At 44.2% G+C, this 20,000-nt stretch overlaps 1 protein-coding gene across 1 annotated transcript in view; it reads right to left on the bottom strand.

Moving 5' to 3' along the window:
• Positions 1–20,000, bottom strand: part of LOC144791478 (eukaryotic translation initiation factor 4 gamma 1-like) — a 324,564-nt gene that overhangs the window by 53,699 nt on the left and 250,865 nt on the right. Inside the window, exons 15-17 of the mRNA XM_078666169.1 lie at positions 12,360–12,441; positions 11,870–11,968; positions 1,185–1,319 (exon numbers count right to left, since the gene is read on the bottom strand). Coding sequence (XP_078522295.1) covers positions 1,185–1,319; positions 11,870–11,968; positions 12,360–12,441 — 316 coding nt within the window. The remainder of the gene's footprint in view (positions 1–1,184; positions 1,320–11,869; positions 11,969–12,359; positions 12,442–20,000) is intronic.

Here is a 20,000-nt window from a genome sequence, read left to right as displayed (position 1 = left end):
TGGGCTTTTGTCTGACATTTTACACCTTTAATTGCCTGGTCTGTATGCCACACCGAATGAGTCATCTGGGTCAGATTTTTCCTCTGGTTCAGTTTCAAGCACCTTCACATTCAGCAGGACTTTGCTACGGAATGTATGTTGGAGGAGTATTGCAGCTTTAAGTTTCACTGTAAACTCAACAGTAATGGATAGTTCGGTCTTCGATGGGCACTGTTCTTGCTGGAAACTTTGCAGATGGGATGTCATGGACAGGTGTTTCCGCTTAATAGCCGGTGGATGGGTGAGGTCTTTTTAAAGGGTAAATCCATTGACCAAGCCTACATCTTTTTAAGCTGAGGTGAAGATGGTGGTGCTAGATGGTCTCAGTACCTCCAGTTCAGGTGCAGAGAGGCCTGTAGGATTTTTTGTGGAACCTTTTGGGGACTTTAAGTGGCACACAAGATGATAAAGCTGGTTAAAGATGCTGAAGATTTTCATAATTTAACAGTGTACACATGGCATTTGTGTTCTCCCCCCACCCTTCTCAGGAGTGCCCTGGCCTGATGCATACCTACAGAGGGAATTAATCATTTCTGTAACCACACCAAAAACATGTCCCCATAATCAAGATTCTTTGCTGACAATTTCCTGCATATTTTGCAGTCACAGACTTATGAAAGGGGTGAATGTTAAAGATTCACCCTGTGAGTGAATTATCTTTGTTTCACAAGCCTCAGACTTTGAAAAGGATTCCATAAAAAAAAATACCCTTTTCATCTAATTCCAAAGTGATGCTGGATGACAGCACACAAAGAAAAGGTTTTGAAAAGGAATTCTGGGGTAAACGTAGATGTGTCTGCCTGAAGACAGTGAAGCTTTGGGTAAGCCTTTCCACAGGACATGCGGTAGAAATCTGAGGGGAGATGGCATCTGGTGAGGGAAGGGGAACAGAAGAATGGGCACCCTCTCATTGGTTGGACTTTAGGTCTTTTATATTGATTCAACTTGCTAATAATGACACCGTAAATGCCTTACAGGCTTTTATAAGGTTTTGTGGGACTAACTCCTTTATAACAGGAAACGATTCAATCATGTAAATGTAAGAAAGATCAAAGCTAACAAATTAGATCACAGATACCTACTTCTGGTACAATTCCTAAAGATTATCTCCAACTACAACAGCACTCCCAAATGTTGGAACCCACCTGAATCCAGTCAAATATTGGTTGGTTGTTGGGGTTTTCTTTCAGTAGTTTTTCCATTTGATTGTAAAGGTCATCAGATGACAACTCTTTTCGACTCGGTGTCTCAGTCTCATCTCCTAAGGTGTACTCCACTTTCTGTTGGGGAAGAATGAATGCAAACAGATTTATCGTAGTGCAAGGGCATTTTATAAACACTCCAGATTGCAGTCAGTTATCTTCCAGAAATCTGCAAACTCATTGCATCAGTTTCACCACAAGGAAAATGTTACATGTTCTATTTTCACAACACACATACTGCTATTTGACATTCAGTCTCAGCTATTACATTTCCTTAATGTTTTTTCATTCACAAACAAGGAAGGAGATATGAGCTGTAAGGAAATTACTATGTATGGGTACCCCAAAGGTTTTCAACTGATGCTGTTAGCTTTTCGACTCAGTGCACTAAGGTCTGCTCATCAGACCTCAGTGCCACAGCCCTAAGCGTGCATGTTGAATTGGCTATACCCAATTAGAAATGGCTAACTTACCTGCAAGTCCCTAGTAAAGGATACCCTGGTAACTAGGCCATGTAAGTTATTGGGGTACCCAAAGGGTTGCAGCCCGGATTGTTCCACCCCAGAGGTCCCACTGGTAAAACAAGTCCTCCAGTCGACCACTGCAGACTGGTAGGGCACTGCTACCCCACACCTTTGAGATTGGAAGTAATAGCAAACCCACCACTTCTCCTGGACATGTGCACAAGTCATCCCTCTGGCAGGCCTGCTGAGTCCTAAAGGCAGGGTGCAACATAGGACACAGGCAGGGCATGCACTTTACATGTACAGACAGTAAAGCAAATGAAACCGTTTTTTACGGGGGAAAGTCTTGGTCACCCCATTGGCGAGGACATGGTTACACGCGAACCCCTCAGCTGTGCTAACTCCTGAACAGCGCAACCGAAGAGGGCACTCCAAGGTATCAAACAATTAGTTACATTAACCTCCACTTGTATCCCAAGTCGAAATTAATGTAACTTATTGCAGTGTGCAGCTTTACCAAAGCTACCACTCTGTTGCTTTTAAAACTTCTGTGCCTTCTCAGGCACACTTGGAGCCTACTTCACGAGATGACTCGAAGAAGAACAACCAATTGGGTGTTAGCCACAAAAGGCAGGCTTTAAAGGTGAATCAGCTTTTGAAGGGCAGCTGTGTAAGTGCAGCTTTTGAAGGGCAGCTGTGTAACATCTGGGAGGAAGGCTGCCCCATTGTTGAGGTAGACAGACTGGCACGGGGAGAGGGAGAAAGTGCCTCTTTTGCATGGTTACCCCCCACACACATACTCATTTTGCCTGGTTTTGATGTGGTTTTAAATGTAGTGCACAGGGTCCCTGCCAACCAGGTGCCCTGTGCCAGTGCTCCTTCCCTAAAACAAACTCCCAATTGGTACTTCTGCCCCCTTCAAGTCCCCTGGGTACCTAGGGCCTGAGAGAGGAAGAGGGTCCCTTGGGCTCCACCTTACTGGGACCATGCCACTGTCCTTGCAGCCTGCATGCCCCTGAGAGGACGAAAACCCTGTCTGGGTGCAATGCCAACCAACACTACCTAGCAGCATAGGTAAGTCACTCCTCTAGCAGGCCTCACAGCCCTAAGGCAGGGTGCACTATACTAAAGGTGAGGACGTATCTGCATGAGCAGATATGCTCCTACAATATTGGGCACCATTTCCAAATATTGTAAACGCCAGTGAAGCCATAGAGAGTACATGGGCTAGGAACTCGACAACTCGAGTTCCAAAGCACCATGATGGCTTTACATTATAAAATGAGGGTACCAGCAAGGGTTTTATTTTTACAAAATTCAACGTTACAGCGTCAAAAGGTCTATGTAACTAGAGCTCTTGAACTGAAATTTATCAGTGGCTGTCCTAGTTATAGTGACACCCAAGAATTTGGTGATTGAACCTCAAATACTACCACACTAGCTTTGAGGAATTAGGACTATTCAGACATACGAAACCAATTCGAAAATGAAAAGCAACACAAGAATTTATATTTCAAAGAAACTTGTTCTTTATATCTTTGAATCAAACTCACATATTCTATGGGTACAAAATCAACTTAATTACTACCAAATCTTAAGTATAAGGAAACGGACATTCATTCCATAAATACAAAAGATTAAAAATCCAGTCTGTATAATGAGTAAGAGTGACTTCTTGTAGAAATAGCCAGTAAGTCAGATGGAAAAAATGCAGACATGGACTGGTATGTCGACGTTTCGGTCTTATATGGTATTATCCCAAGACCATCATCAGGACGAAGGGTTAATGTAGTATTGATGACCCTTTTTATAAAAAAAAAAAACAGATTACACTGTGTGATTTCTGGATAACGATATAGTTTGTGATGTCACACTCTTAAGGAGCCACTGATATCTCCCTTGGACGGCGTTCGGTCAAAAGTACCAAGCCAGATTATGGTTCCTCCACAATAAAAACCAGATCCAATTTCTGACAATTTGAAAATACGCGTGGGCAGGAACACTGCAAACAAGGAATCTGGTCGGCTTTACATTATGGCTTTACTGACTATAGGAGTGTTTGGTATCAAACTACTTCTTTAAAAAAATCTAATAAATAATGTCAGGGTGGGATTAATTGTATTCACTGGTTGGTAACTGTTCCTGAAAAAGAGGGCTGTAACCAATTTGATTTACATTTAAATAAATAAATAAATATGGGAAGACATGAGTCTTTGTAGATGAGCTGCGACTACTGCCAGGCATTTGGTGAAAAGCCTGGGCGCGGTGGTTACTCCGAATGGAAGCAACTTGAATTGATAATGCTGGCCTGCTACCGCAAACCTCAAGGATTTGCGGTGAGCAGGGTGTATTGGGATATGGAAATAGGCGTCCTTTAAGTCCGGAGTGGAGAGAAAGTCACCTTTCTGAAGTAGTGGGAGCACTTGTTATAGTGTTACCATATGAAAGTGGTCCGACTGAATGTATAGATTTAGTTCTCTGAGGTCTAGTAAAGGCCTTAGAGATTCGTCCTTCTTGGGAATTAGGAAGTACAGGGAGTATACACCAGCCCCTTGATATTGTAATGGGACTGGTTCTATAGTTCCTTTCTGTAACGGAGAGAGAACGTCTTGCTTGAGAAGGGTGAGATGTTCTTCTGACATTGCGTGTGATCTTGGAATAATGTTTGGGGGAGTGTCTGTAAGTTCCAGGCTGTAACCATATTGGATAATTTGTAAAACCCATTTGTCTGAGGTGATTGTATTCCAGACAGGTAGAAATTGGGAGAGACGCCCCCACAACAGGAGTGGAACGATCGGTGGTAGTGAAAGGAAGTCACTGCTTGTTATTTGTGGGGGAAGTGCATGTTGAGTTGCCTCTGCCTCTTCCCTTTCCATTGTTTCCTCTAAACCCCCCTCTAAAATAGCCTCTTGATGAGGGTGATTGGTTGTTGCCCTTGTAAGAGGAGGAGGGATTCTCTGTGGATATATTCTTGGAGCCACCCTGTTAAAGGAGCAACAAAAGGATCCCCAATTTGAACCTAACTGCAAAGCCTCCATGAACTTAGCGACCTCTGTCACCTTTTTCATTTTTTCCAGCAAAGTGTCAACTGCTGGACCAAAGAGGTGTTCCTTGTCAAATGGTTGGTTGACAATAGAGGCTTGCACTTCAGGTTCAAATCCTGCAATTCTCAACCAAGCATGCCTGCGTAGCAGTACGCTGGTGTCTGTTGCATCTAAGGTGCATCTGATAGAGTTGTGATTAGTTTGCCCTCCTGAATAAGGTCAATAGCCTTTGATTTATGCTCATCAGGGAGAAATTGCATGAGCTTTTCAAACTCATCATAATGAGCCCTATCATATCGAGCTAACAAAGCTTGAGCCTTAGCAATGCGCCAATAATTGATGCTTGCGACACTACCCTTTTGCCTGAGGCATCAATTAATTTTGACTCCTTATCAGGAGGGGCTTCACCTGTGGTCTGTGAGTTAGCTCTCTTACGAGCGTTGGAAACCACAAGAGAGTCTAAAGGCAGCTGACCCTTAATATAGACGGGTTCAGTAGGTGCAGGTTTATATTTTTAGTCCACCCTGGGTGTGATGATTCTTGCCCTCACAGGATCTTTATAGATCTCACCTGTATGTTTAAGCATCCCTTAAAGCATTGGCAGTTCCTGGGTGCCTGGGTGCCTTTCTGAGAGGAACTTAGGTTTTCGAATAAGAAATCCTCTTCTAAAGCCTCCTTATGCAGCTCCACCCCGTGATAATGAGCAGCCCTTTAAGTAGTTCAATATATCCTATATTGTCATCGGGTGGTGAGGGTCTTGACTGATATAAATCAGGGTCATTATCCGTGTTTGGGTCAGTGTCATAATGGTCCCATGGGTCAGTATCCTGTAGCCTATACCCAACCCCATACCGTCCCCATCCCCTTCATCTTTTCATCGTGTGGGTCAAATGATAGTGGTGGTGGTGCATTTGTGGGTGTGATGAGTAAGTTTGGATCAGTGGGTGAAGGAGGTGGAATGTAAGGTGGAGAAGGGTTAGTACCCACGTTTTTCTTCTTTAGAAGAATGTGGTAATCCTTCTGTAGGTTCATCTTCCTTTTTTTCAGGCTATTTGGCATGGATATGTCCAGTGTCTGGATTTATTACCAGTTCTTTTTGTTTCGGATCTGAAGGTGGAACGTCGGACCGAGGCTCTTTAGACCAAGTCTTTTGTTGGCTCTTTTGGCAATGTGTTGTCCTTGGTCATCATTTTTGGCGTACAAAGTTTCGGCTCCGAACCCTTCGGGTCTGAAGATTTACTCTTTGATAACGGTGGAATCGTTACCACGACATGCTTCAGTTTCGACGCCGAAAGTTTTGACTTGGCACCGGCATGGGGGCTTTTCCTTGTGCTTTGGTGCCGACCTTGGCCCGAGGGCAGAGGAGGGATCGGAACCTTTTTTTGCAACAAGTGGTAGAGGAAAGAAGTCTCAGTAGTTATGATACTTTGACCCGGTGTTGCTTGGTCTTTCGCGTCGGGCACAGAGATGTGTTCTTCCTCTATTTTGACTTCCTGCGCGTGGGATTCCGTGTGGTCGAAGTCCTCTCTGAAGAGATCTGGTGCGGAGGCGCTTTGTTGATGCATTTCGTGATGGTCACAGAGCATCTTTATTGATCGGAACAATCGGCACGCATTGCAGTCTTTTTTGTCGTGTTCCGGGGATAGGCAGTGGTTGAACACTACCTGCAAGTCGGTGGGTGGAAACTTAGCACGACAACCGGGACAGAACTTGAATGGAGTCCGTTCCATCAACAGCTAGTGAGCTCGGCGTGGGCAGGCCCAACGGCTCTCCACTAGTCTTCCAATCGAAGGTCTTTGAGTCTAAACAATACGCAGAGAATGGGAAAGTGATCGAGAAACAATACAGTCAAGGGTAGTGGATTGCGCGTTGAAGGGGACCAGAGAAAACTGTGCCAAACCGGAGCGCAGCAACTCACATCCAAACCCGATGTCGGAAAAAAATCAATCTAACAATGGAGTCGATGCCCATGCGCACTATCCCCGACTGGAAAAGACTTCTTCGAAGAAAAACAAAGTGCAAACATCCAGACCCAACACTAGATTGCAGACTGTGCAAAGCATGTGATCTACAGCTCACATGCCTCAAACATACACTTGTCAAAGGCAAGACTGTTCAAGGAAATGCAGTTGTGGTTGAATGTGCAGTTCTTACAGGATTGTATTACTTTGAAATGCAGTTTGAATTACTCAGTAATTACTTTCAGATTACTTTTTGATTACTTTGAGTACTCGGGATGGAATGCCTAAATACCACACCGTAAGTTACTGAAATACACAGTAAGTACGACTTTTTATGCTTTGCAGTTGAGTTCACTTTTCTCCACACATTTAACAGTTCCACACTTAGAAATAGTTTTAGCCCCAAAATCTTACAATATGGGTTCCTATTGGAGAAAAATGGTTATTGGTTTTGAAGGTACGCACTCTACTTATAGGGGCGAGTTTTGGGGGTTAGGACCGAGGTATCCCCAAGATCTAGATGGGCACTGGGGAAGCCGGAAGAAGAGTGCAGGAGACCAATGTTAACCAGTGGGGCTAAGGGAGCCTTCAGTTAGAGACTTCTCATGAGCAGGACACTCGGTTGTGGGGGGCAAAACTCCTGGAGTGGGGATCAGCACTACAGGGGCCAACAATCAGCACAGGAGCTGCACCACCAGCAGTATGGAGGCGGCTGGATGCAGTGTGCTAAGGAGCCATCGGGGGCCCTGTGAATTTCAATTGAGATCTCCAGTTTGGAAAAAATGCTGCAGGCTCCATCAGGGAAGCTTCCTGGTGGCGACTACTGACTGGAGAGGTAAGATGGATAATTGGGGGTGCCTGGACACCATTGGTTCTGCCACCCAAGGCCATGTGGTGTCAGGTGCCGGGGTGTCTTTTGCCGTCTGGTCTTTTTATCAGCTCCAGCCGCGGTTGGGGGGGACCCGTCAGGTTGAGGCTGCAGTCGTCTGCTTGAGGGGAGGTCTGGGTTCACCAGATCCCAGGTCAAAATCGCTGGGGAGACCTCCTTGTGGTGTTGGGTCACTCGAACACAGGCCGTGGGCATTGGGTGCAGTCATACTTGTAAGTCGTTTACTTCCCAGTGAACCGTTAACACTCTTTTTCCCATAGGAACCAATGTTACGAGTTTTCTGTTCCTAAAAATGTCTAAGTGTTGACCTGTGTTTTGTATAAAAGAGAGGTAACTATCTGAAAACTTGAAAAAGTCTTGCTTACCTGTAGGATCCACGTGTGATATCTAGGCATATTTCCCGATTAGTTGATGTAATCCAAAAGTAACGCTAAAGTAATCAAAAGTAATTTGTATGTAATTTAAGCAGTTTTTAAAGCATATACAAACCTGTAACAATTGTAAATCCATTCCTAATTGGATTAACTCGTAAAGTTTAACAATTGCAAGTACATTTTACCTACTTTTACCAAGTCCTGCTTGGTTCTAGAAATAACCTTTTTTATATTTTCCCAATTGTTCGGAATTCTGTCCAAGTGTTGTGTAATCAGTCCTTGATTGAGTGATTACAATAAATGCTTAATGCATCCTTCTGATAAGCTTAACTGCTCGCCCACACTACCACAGAGCTGTTAGTGATTATCTAATTTAACCTCTGCTATACCTCTGGGGATCCCCAGGCGCTTGGCAGGCGGGATGCGCGGCACTGGCGCTTGGCAGGCGGCACTGGCGCTTGGCAGGCAGGGTGCGTAGCATTGGCCCTTGGCAGGTGGGTAGGCAGCACTGGTGCTTGGCAGGCGGGGTGCACGGCACTAGCGCTTGGCTGGAGGCACTGATGCTGGAGTGGTCGACGCTGGGTGGGGGGAATGGGCGGCACTGGCACTGGGGTTGCGGGGTGGGCGGCAGTGGCGCTTGGTTGGCATGGTGGGCGGCCCTGGCGCGTGGCTGGCAGGGTGGGCGGCACTGGTGCTTGGCTGACGGGGTGCGTGGAAGGCGATTTCCCTTTGAGGCACCTATCACCCTGTCGTGGGCACTTGACCCACCCACACAAGTGAGGTTGCATTTCTATTGGGAGACCTAGGGAAATGGTGGGTGGTAGGGAATTTGTGCAAGCCTGGTGATTTCAAAACGTTCCTACAAAGAAATGAGGAAAATAATTTTTTAGCTAAATTTGAGGTTTGCAGGGCATTCTGGGTAAGAAAATGTTGGGTGATCCACGCAAGCCATACCTCATTGGACCCCACCGGGTGTCTTGTTTTCAGAAATGTCTGGGTTTGGGTTTGGTAGGTGGTTTCCCTAGATGGGGCTGAGCCCGGGAACAAAAAACGCAGGTGACACCCTTGCAAAACCAAGTCATTTTGTGATCGATAATTTTGGGCATGCAAATGTGGGCTGCCACCCCTAACATAAAAAGATGAAAGTCCTAGGTACCTAGTGGGCTTTAGGCCCTCCTGGGGGTGCAGATCGGAGGGCAGAAAATGCCCCTATTTGTTTTTCAGAAGGGTGGGGGAATCGGGATGGGAAAGGGAGCAGAAAACCCACTAGACACTAGAGATATGCGTGGACTGGCCCGTGACTGGCTAAGTGGCTTGCGTTGATCCTCCAGTGTTTTATTACCCAGAATTCACTGGAGGGCACCAATCACCCCATTGTGGGCACTTGGCCCACCCACACAAGTAAGGTAGCATTTTTATCGGGAGACCTGGGTGAACTTGTGGGGAATTTGTGCGGGCCCGGTGATCCCACAACTTTTCTACAAAGAATGAGGAAAATGATTTGATGTTTGCAGGGAATTCTGGGTAAGAAAACATTGGGGGGTCCACACAAGCCATACCTCCCTGGACTCCACCAGATGTCTAGTTTTTAGAAATGCATGGGGTTAGTAGGTTTCCCTAGATGGCTGCCGAGCCCGGGAACAAAAAACACAGGTGACCCCCCTTGCAAAACCAGGTGGTTTTGTGATCGATAATTGTGATGTCTTCACAATAAGTTTTGAGCTGTTTCCTGTCACAGGCACTAGGCCTACCCACACAAGTGAGGTACCATTTTTATTTTCAGAGACTTGGGGGAGTGCTGGCTGCGTTGAAGTTTGTTGCTCCCTGACGATTTCAGAACTTTCCATCACAGAAATGTGAGGAAAATATATATATATATTTGTTTTACAAAGTTTGAGGTTTGCAAGTGATTCTGGGTAACAACCTGGTGAAAGCCACACAAGTCACCCCATCCTGGATTCCTCTGGGGGTCTAGTTTTAAAAAAAATGTACAGGTTTGCTAGGTTTCCCTAGGTGCTGGCTGAGCTAGGGCCTAAAATCCACGGCTGGCCATGTTGCAAAAAAAGGTTTTGTTTTCAGTGGAAAAATGTGATGTGTACACGTTGCATTTTAGGCCGCTTCCTGTTGCGGCCTACCTACCCAAGTGAGGTACCATTTTTATTGGGAGACTTGGGGGAATACAGAAAAAGTGTTATTACCATTTGTCTTCCTATGCATTTCTGCCTTCCAAATGTAAGACAGTGTGTAAAAAAAGTCCTTTTGAAAAATACCCTTGCATGCTAGTATGGGTACCCACAAATTCAGAGATACACAAATAGCCACTGCTTTTAAACTCCATATCTTGCTCTTATTTCGAAACACATTGGTTTCCTTGATACCTATTTTCCACTCTTTATATTTTCAATCAATCAGGGTTGGTAAAACACAGCTACTCACCCGCGAGTTATAATTGCTGTATACCAGTTACACAATAAAAAACTATAGCAAGGTTCAGCTCAGTTATTGGTTCTTGGTGAACCTACAAGATATATAAATATACACCCCCACAACCAGAAGGGTCCCGCAGACGTAACGATATATGGCTTGTAAAATCTACTATCGTTAGAAGTTACAGGTGAAAATGTAGGCACAAATGGCTGCTTTTTTCCAACTCAATTTCATTTATTTGTTATTTTAATATACTTTCTACAGGAAAACCTTGAAGGATCAACACAAATGATACCTTGCCAAATTCAAAATTTTGTCTACTTTTCAGGGATTCATTATTGGCTTCACACCCATTTCTACCACTAACTGGAAGGTGTTTGAAAGCACCAAAAATGAGAAAAATAGGCAATGTCCAAGTAAAATGCCAACATTGTGTGGAAAATTGTATTTTCTGACAACAAAAGTCTGTCTGATCTGGAAAGCTGGTAAGATGGAGATTTTAGCACCACAAACCCTTTGTTGATACCATTTGCAGGGAAAAAACCCACACTTTCTTTTGCAGCACTTTTTCCCACAACTCCCCAAAATGTAGCTATATTTTGGCTAATTTCTCGACCTCCCCCCTAGGGGGAATCCACAAACCCTGGATACCTGTACAATCCTGAGGATATTGGAAAAAAGAACCCAAATTTGGCATAAATATGTTATGTGAGCAAAAAATTATAGGGGCCTAAACGAGGGGGTGTTGGTGGGGGAGGCCTGGCAACATGAACTGAGAAATATTCCTGCCTTCGCCCTGGTGACAGTGCTATTAGTGAAAGAGGCAAGTCAGGCGTCATGTGTACCCTATATGTAGGTCAGATCCATATTATACATGGAGCAAGCACTTAGCGCATTACATTTTTTAATCAAAGTCTTTTTGCAGAGCAGAAATGGTGAACTCACATATTTGAAGGTGCTCTCATGCGATAACTAAGAAGAAGGCAGCTCAAATAAAATATTTGCTGGGGTCACACAATTTGAGACCGGTTTATGGGTCAAGTACGTTACAGTTAGGTCGAGTAGATTATTCAAGTAACTAGACCTGCAAGGTCTAGTAGCATTTATGATTTTTCAAGGCCTGAAATTGCACACTACACAATGACAGTCTTAAGAGGGAAGGGATAGTAAAGACTGAGAGAAGATTGATCTGAAAGCAGGCACACTAGAGAGTTTCAACATTTAACTCCCAGACTTGTGTAGGCTTATCAGAGTAAAATTCCACTGTGCAGTGCTCTTGGTGATAAATTCATGTTTACTCAAAATAAGAGACAGTTTTGAAAGGGTGCCGAGGTATCCTGACATTGCTGTGATGGTTTGAAGGCCGCTTTTATCTGCTGGTCACACGTTTGCTTTAAAAGACATGCCAGTATCTTCTCGATCGGACAGCAAATTATTAATATCCACTTAAACCGAGCAGGAGATTTTACCTTCTTTATGAGGAATTTATTTATATCCTCCTCTTCTGGCAGGAACTCTTTCCAGCTAAGTCCAGCTTCCCTCCATAGCTCCCCAGCCTTCTCGTGACTCTGGGGAAAAGACATTTGTGATCAACTGATAGCCAATTAACTGAAGACATTTTTGAGAAAGTAGAATTTGTATTGATGAAGCTATTGGCACTGCTAGGAGATTATTTCTTAAAGCTCAACTCTGACCATTATAGGTTCTCTTAAAATTGCAGCATTAGGAATCTTAAAAACAGCCTCTCCTACAATTCCACAATTGCAAGTACCCAACTGAAACAATACTTAACTTAGTCATGCACAAAGATCTCTAATGTTGCAGATTGAAACTTTTTAATTATTTAGCATATTCACCCCTGACTCGTCCTTCACCAGTCAGGCAAGTGTACATTTTCCTGTCTTGTCCTTAATATTACACACACTGGGTTTCACACTGAGCAAGTCATGAATCACTTACCATTCCTTTACATAGTAAACCCAAGATTTCAACAAGCAAAATGCTGGCTTTATCAATTGAAACAAGTGGCTTAGTCACTTCCCTGCAAGAAAAAAAGGTTAACGTTAGCAGATATTAGAGCAAAGACTAATTAACAAAGCCTAAGTTGTTTTCTTACAAACTGTAGAAGTACATTGAATAATGACAATCTCCTGACTGGAAAAAAAATGCTACTGATCTGTAAAAACTGTTTCCAATCTTGTAATGTTGTAAATCACATGCTGTGCACGCTACTCATCTAGAGATGAGTTCTGCAACTTGTTCTGCTTTAAGCATTAGGGTTTTTTAGAAAACATGAAAGGTTGATAGTACCACAAACAAAAAACATGGGTGAGTGCATAAGACTCCGCCTAACTTTATGCATCTGAAGAAGAAATTATTTACTTTCCGGTGGATATTGTATCTAACCGCAAATACCTCACCTTAAGAATATCCCCAGGCGCTAAACTTGATCTGGGAATTTTAGTTGTAGCAGTGTTTTTGCGTACTAGGGGGTTTGGGGGGTGGAATTAAGCAGCTTCCCTGTGTCTCCATCCCGCTCTGGAAGTGACTGAGCAGCATATACGTACCACCCTTGCACTCCGATATAGGTGTCAATAATTTTCTCCTCCTTTGCCCTCAGATGCAGTGTTGAGCAAATGGTCGACATTTTGACCTTTTAATATGTTAAAGAGGCCAGTCACTCCACAGAATGAGGGGAAGGAGTGAGAACTCTACAGACAGATCAGATATCCGCCAGAAAGTGTAGCTCTGTATATACTGGACCAAAGTAAGGTACAGTGTGCACAGAGTCCACAGTCCCGAGAGGTTTGGCAGAGGCTAAAGTTAGATGGAATATGCTACTTACCAGTATGCATCTGTTCTTGGCATAGAGGGCTGCAGAGTGGTACATTTATGAATAGATCGCCATCTGGTGTTGGGCTCGGATGATTGCACTTGTTTTTCTTCTGGAGAAGTCTTTGTCGTCATCGATGACTCCTCCTCTGGGTGTTAGTGCGCATGGGCATCGGCTCCATCCTTAGATTGTTTTGCCATAGTAGGGTTAGATGGAGTAGTGTAGTAGAATACATAAAGATATGCCCATGTAAGTGTATCTAAATAAGATAATGTTGGGACAGACACAGGTTTCCGGGGAGGCAGGGAGGGCATGTACCACTCTGCAGCCCTCTATGCCAAGAACAGATGCATACTGGTAAGTAGCATATTCCGTTCGAGGCATATGGGCTGCAGATGGTACATTTATGAATAGATTCTACAGCAGTTACCTCCCTAGCGGTGGTCACCCGTGTCTGTCGCAACTGTTTGAAATAGAGTTTTTAATACAGCTTGGCCCACTCTGGCTTGTTGTGTAGCCTGCACATCAACACAGTAGTGCTTTGTAAAGGTATGTGGTGTAGACCACGTTGCTGCTCTACATATGTCATCTAGGGGAATGTTTCCTAAGAATGCCATAGATGCTCCTAGCTTACGTGTAGAATGAGCTCTAGGAGGAACAGTTAATGTTCTCTTCGCTTTCATGTAACAAATTTGTATACATCTTACAATCCATCTAGCGATGCCTGCTTTAGAGATAGGATTGCCCTTATGTGTTGGGGAAAATGCTACAAATAGTTGTTTAGTTTTCCTGAAATTTTGTGTCCTTTCTATGTAGTACAAAATGGCCCTTTTGACATCTAGTGTATGTAGGGCCCTTTCTGCTACCGTCTGTGGCTTTGGGAAAAAGACTGGTAGTTCCACCGGTTGATTGATGTGAAATGCTGAAATTACTTTAGGCAAGAACTTTGGGTTTGTTCTAAGAACCACTTTATTATGATGTAATTGTAGGAATGGTTCTTGTATTGTCAGTGCCTGTAATTCACTTACTCTCCTGAGTGAGGTAATGGCTTTAAGAAAGGCCACCTTCCATGTAAGGAATTGTATTTCACACCTATGCATAGGTTCGAAAGGTGGTCCCATTAGTCTGGTGAGTACTACGTTGAGGTTCCAGACCGGTGAAGGTGGTAATCTTGGTGGAATTACTCTTTTAAGGCCTTCCATGAAGGCTTTTATCGCTGGCACTCTAAACAGGGGTATGTGCTGCCTGTTTTGTAGGTACGCTGCTATAGCTGCTAGATGTACTCTGAAAGATGTATACGCGAGATTACACTGCTGTAAGTGTAGTAAGTAGCAAATAATCTCCTTTGTTGATACGTCCAGAGGGTTGATATTATTAGTGGTACAGTATATAGCAAACCTCTTCCACTTAGCTGCGTAGCATGCTCTGGTGGTGGGACGTCGCGCTTGCTTAATTATCTCCATGCAATTTGGGGGTAGATCTAAGTACCCAAATTCTAGGATTTCAGGAGCCAGATCGCTAGGTTCAGTTGTGTGGGATCTGGGTGCATTATTTCTCCATGGTTCTGTGTAAGGTGCATGGGTAGAATTCTTAGCTTTTGGTGTGGCACTTGTGAGAGTTGCAAGAGCGTGGTGAACCACGGTTGTCGTGCCCACGTGGGTGCTACTAGTATCATGGTCATTGAGTGTTGCTGCAGCTTCCTGACCACTAATGGGATTAGTGGGAGAGGGGGAAAAGCGTATGCAAATTTGTTGGACCAATTTATCCATAACGCATTGCCCTGCGACAGGTGGTGTGGGTACCTGGACGCGAAGCTTTGGCATTTTGCGTTCTGATGAGTGGCAAAGAGGTCTATCTCTGGTTGTCCCCATCTTTGGAAGAATGGTTGCAGTATTTGTTGGTGCAGTTCCCATTCGTGTATTTGTTCCGACTGTCTGCTTAAGATGTCTGCTATCTGGTTTTGAACTCCTGGTAGGTGTTCTGCTAACAGATAGATGTTTAGAGGAATGGCCCATCTCCAAATTTCCTGTGCTAGTCTGGATAGTTGGAGAGAGTGCGTCCCCCCCCTGTTTTTGAATATAATACATTGCTGTCATGTTGTCTGTTCTGATCAGGACTGCTTTGTTGGTAACATGCATTTGAAAGGCTTTCAATGCTAGAAACACTGCTAGTAGTTCTAGATGATTGATGTGCAGCCTTCTTTCCTGCACACTCCATCTTCCTTGTACTGTATATTTCTCCATATGCGCTCCCCATCCCGTGAGCGATGCGTCCGCTGTTATTGTCACCTGTGGAATTGGTTCTAGGAACGACCGCCCCTTGGCATTGTTTGTTGTGTTCCACCACTTCAGAGAGCGGTGTGTGCGGTCGTCTACCAACACCAGATCTGTAATCTGTCCTTGAGCCTGATTCCACTGTGTCGCTAAACATTCTTGTAGCGGACGCATTTGTAGTTTGGCATATGGTATTAGCAGTATGCAGGATGACATCATCCCTAATAGCTGCATGAACACTCTTGCTGTTAGTGAGTGTTGTGGCTGAAATCTATGATTGTAAGCATTGTCTGGATCCTGACTGGATTGGGGTATACTTTGGCTTTTTCTGTGTCTATAGTAGCCCCTAAATATTGTTGAACCTTGCTTGGTTGCAGGTGTGACTTTGTGTAGTTCACAGTGAACCCTAGTTGGTGCAGGATGTGAATTGTCTTCTGTGTGTTCTGAAGACATTCTTCTTGTGACTTGGCCTTTATTAGCCAGTCGTCCAAGTATGGTAAGACATGTATTTGTTGTCTTCTTAGGTGGGCTGCAACCACTGCTAGGCATTTTGTGAACACCCTTGGTGCCGTTGTGACACCAAACGGAAGGACTTTGAACTGATGATGTTGTCCTTCTACCACAAACCTTAGATATTTCCTGTGGGCTTTGTGAATCGGGATATGAAAGTAAGCGTCTTTTAGATCCAGTGTAGAAAGAAAGTCCCCTTTCTTCAGTAAAGGAAGTACTTGTTGGAGCGTGACCATGTGGAAATGTTCCGAATTTATGTATGCGTTGAGAGGTCTTAGGTCCAGTATTGGCCTTAGAGACCCGTCCTTTTTGGGAATTAGGAAGTATAGGGAGTATACTCCTGTTCCTTGTTGTTGCTTTGGAACCTTCTCTATGGCATGCTTTTGTAGTAGAGATAGTACTTCTTGTTTTAACAATGTTAAGTGATCTTGTTTCATTGGACGCTGTTTGGGGGGGATGTTTGGTGGGGTAGATGTGAGTTCCAGGCAATAACCATGTTGGATAATTTGTCTCACCCACCTGTCTGATGTGATGTTTTCCTAGACAGGTAGGAACTGTGATAGGCGTCCCCCGACCGGTGTTATATGGTCTGGGGGGAGCTGTATGAAGTCACTGCTTTGGGGTTGGAGAGTTGAGGTTGTTGTTGTTTCCGCGACCTCTACCCTTGTTGTTGTTACCTCTGTAACTACCTCTAGAATTACCTCTGGGTGATGTCGGTGTAAAAGAGGTTTGTTGCTGGCTTGTACCTGTATTTTTGGATCCTCCTCTATAGGTGGACCTACGAAAGGAACCTCTTTGGGTCGGCTGTTGCAATGCTCCCATTGATTTAGCCGTTTCCGTATCCTTTTTCATCTTTTCTAAGGCCTCATCTGTCCCTGTGCCGAAAAGTGTTTTCTCATCAAAAGGTTGGTTCAATAATGAAGTTTGCACCTCTTGTTTGAACCCTGAAACCCTGAGCCATGCATGTCTCCTTAACATGATGCTTGTGTTTATGGATCTTGCTGCAGTGTCTGCCGCGTCTAGGGCGCACTTGATTGAAGTGTTAGTAATTAACTTCCCTTCCTGTATGAGTTGATCTGCCCTCTTTTGATGTTCTTTAGGGAGATGTGTGATGAGTTTTTCTAACTCATCATAATGCGCTCTGTCATACCTTGCAAGTAGTGCTTGTGTATTAGCTATGCGCCAGCTGTTTGCCGCCTGAGATGCTACTCTCTTGCCAGAGGCATCTATTAGCTTAGACTCTTTGTCAGGAGGTGGAGCTTCTCCTGTAGATAAAGAGTTTGCTCTCTTACGAGCGTTTGTGACCACTAGTGAGTCTAGAGGAATTTGTCCTTTGATGAATATTGGGTCTTTTGGAGCAGCCCTATATTTCTTATCAATTCGTGGGTTCAGTACCCTAGCCCTCACCGGTTCTTTGAATATCTCTAATGTGTGATTGAGAAGGCCCTTAAGCATTGGTAGTGTTCCTGATGTTCTTTGTGCAGCAGGCAGTGTTTCTAATAGGAAATCCTCTATTTGAGGTTCTGCATGTAGTTCTACCTTGTGGTATTTTGCTGCTCTATTAATGAGTTGCGCAAAACCAGTATTATCATCAGGAGGTGAAGGTTTTGACGGATACAATTCAGGGTCGTTATCGTTATCTGACCCTACATTGTACTGTTCCCATGGGTCTGCCTCCTCTGGGATTGTGTCTTCATCATCCCCAGGATGTTCTCCCTCCCCTGTGTCACTTTCTACATCTGTTGTAGGTGTAGATGGTCGTGTGGGAGGAATGGTTGGCCTATTGTGAGGAGTAGGAGAAGAGGGTGTGTCTCTAGGTTGTGGGGAAGGGGGAGGAGTTGTATTTGTCCCCATTGTTCTCTTCTTCGGAGGAGTTTTGTCGTCCGATTGTTCATTTTTCCTCTTTTTAGGTAGTTCTGTGACTACCTTGCCAGTTTGTGGATCAATAAACAGAGTCTTTTGTTTAGGATCGGTTTTATATTCCTGTGTCGGTACCGCAGTTTTCGGGTCCGACAGGTGTTTTTTCTTCTGACTGTCCATTTGTATTTTCGGCACCGAGATTTTATTCGGATCCGATGTCTTCGTGTCGAGTGTGTCTTCGGTGTCGAGGTTGTTTTCGACGTCGAAGCGTGTTTCGGTGCCGACATGGACTGTTTCGACTTCGAGCTCTCCTTGATATGGAGCTTCGGTGTCGATGTCGGGGTGGGTCGTTTATCGGACCCACCATGATGGGAGACCGAGTGTTTCGGTTTCGGTTTCGTTGCCGGGCCCGAAGGCGGGGCGTCGGAAACTTTTTTCGGTTGTCTGACCGGGCTCGAGGGCGGGGTCGACACCGTGCGGGGTCTGTTCTTTGGTAAAGGGACGTCGTCACTCACGGTTTGTTGGACGTCGATTTCCTCGACGTCGAACTCGTCCGCTTCAGACCCCGCCTCGTCGCCCTCTTCTTCCTCCTCTTCTGGGTGCTGGTCCTCGAACAGCTCCGGGATTGCTTGTGACTGCATTCTCGATACCTCGTGTCTTCGGGCTCGACGGTTTCTAATCGTCGATTTTGAGGAAAATGCTGCACAGGCCTCCCAGTCCCTGAATTCCGGTTCAGGGGACAAGCAGAGGTTGCACACCTCGTGTAGGTCCTTGTGTGGGAACTTAGCACCACACGTTGGACATTTTTTGAATGGAGTCCTTTCCATGGACTCCGGGCTGCACTACGTCGAGCTGGTCTTCTCGTAGTCGTCGTTCTTCGAAACGCGTCGAGATGGAAGTGTAGTCGTGTTCGATAACAATACAGTCGAATTGGAAAGGGTTACGCGCCGAATATAACTTTCTTTATCGAAGTCGATCCGGAGCGCTTCGATCCTCATCCGAACCCGATGGCGGAAAAAAACAATCTAAGGATGGAGCCGATGCCCATGCGCACTAACACCCAGAGGAGGAGTCATCGATGACGACAAAGACTTCTCCAGAAGAAAAACAAGTGCAATCATCCGAGCCCAACACCAGATGGCGATCTATTCATAAATGTACCATCTGCAGCCCATATGCCTCGAACATAACCTTACTCTCTAAAGTGGTAGTTGGTCAAGCAGTAAGCCAGTATCGGAGGACAGTGTAAAGCATTTTTTGTACACACTGTCAGCAAATGGTCTCACACACTCAAGAACTGAACTCTAGCCCAATTGTTTTGCATATAAAAATATAGTTGTTTTATTTTAGAACCAACAAGGTATCAAAATATACATTCTCCGAATGAGTTACTTTAGTTAAATACTTTTCAAATAGGCAATAGACTTTTGAGTACGATAGTTACAGTTGTTGCAATAGGCAACACAATTTCAAACACAATGTGACATTGAGCTCAATGGGAATTTCTAGTTAAATGCAACAGTTTACTTTAAGGATTACTTTTCTAACCACAGGACTGGATCCTAGATTCCGTCCTGGGACATCTCCTGTAAACAATTGAGTAAAAGCGTTTTGGTTAAAGTTGTGAATTTTAAGGAATATTATTGTATTTTAAAAGTTGACACATAATCTTTTTCACATAGAATCACCAATGTTATCCTACTTAGCAGGTAAGTAATGTTATCGTTACTTTTTTCTTACTGCACTGGTGCATCTCCTGTAAACAATTGAAAGAATTTGATTATGTCATTCAGGCGACTTTTAAGAAATATTTGTAAGTTTGGAAATTGGACACTTAGGAGATTTCCCAGTGAAAACCAGACAATAGTTTCCTATGGAGGAAAATTGAGTTAACAGTAAATCACGGTTATAATTACTTTTCAGGTTCAGTGCTGGGCTGAAAGATACAGCACTGAGTTTTCTCCTTAAGACAGGTCAGTAAATCAGAATTCGTTGTTCGGCTGATTTTAGAAGAATATTTTAAAGTTTCAAAACTCCACACTTAGAAGAAATTCTGAGTAAAACCAGTCAATGTTACCCTATGGAAGAAAAGTGAGTTATCGGCTTTTGAGTAAGTACTCGACT

This window comes from Lissotriton helveticus, chromosome 11 (assembly GCF_964261635.1).
Source record: "Lissotriton helveticus chromosome 11, aLisHel1.1, whole genome shotgun sequence".
Lineage (NCBI taxonomy): Eukaryota > Metazoa > Chordata > Amphibia > Caudata > Salamandridae > Lissotriton > Lissotriton helveticus.
The sequence above is the reverse complement of the archived record's forward strand: the minus strand, read 5'-3'. Positions and strand labels throughout refer to the sequence as shown.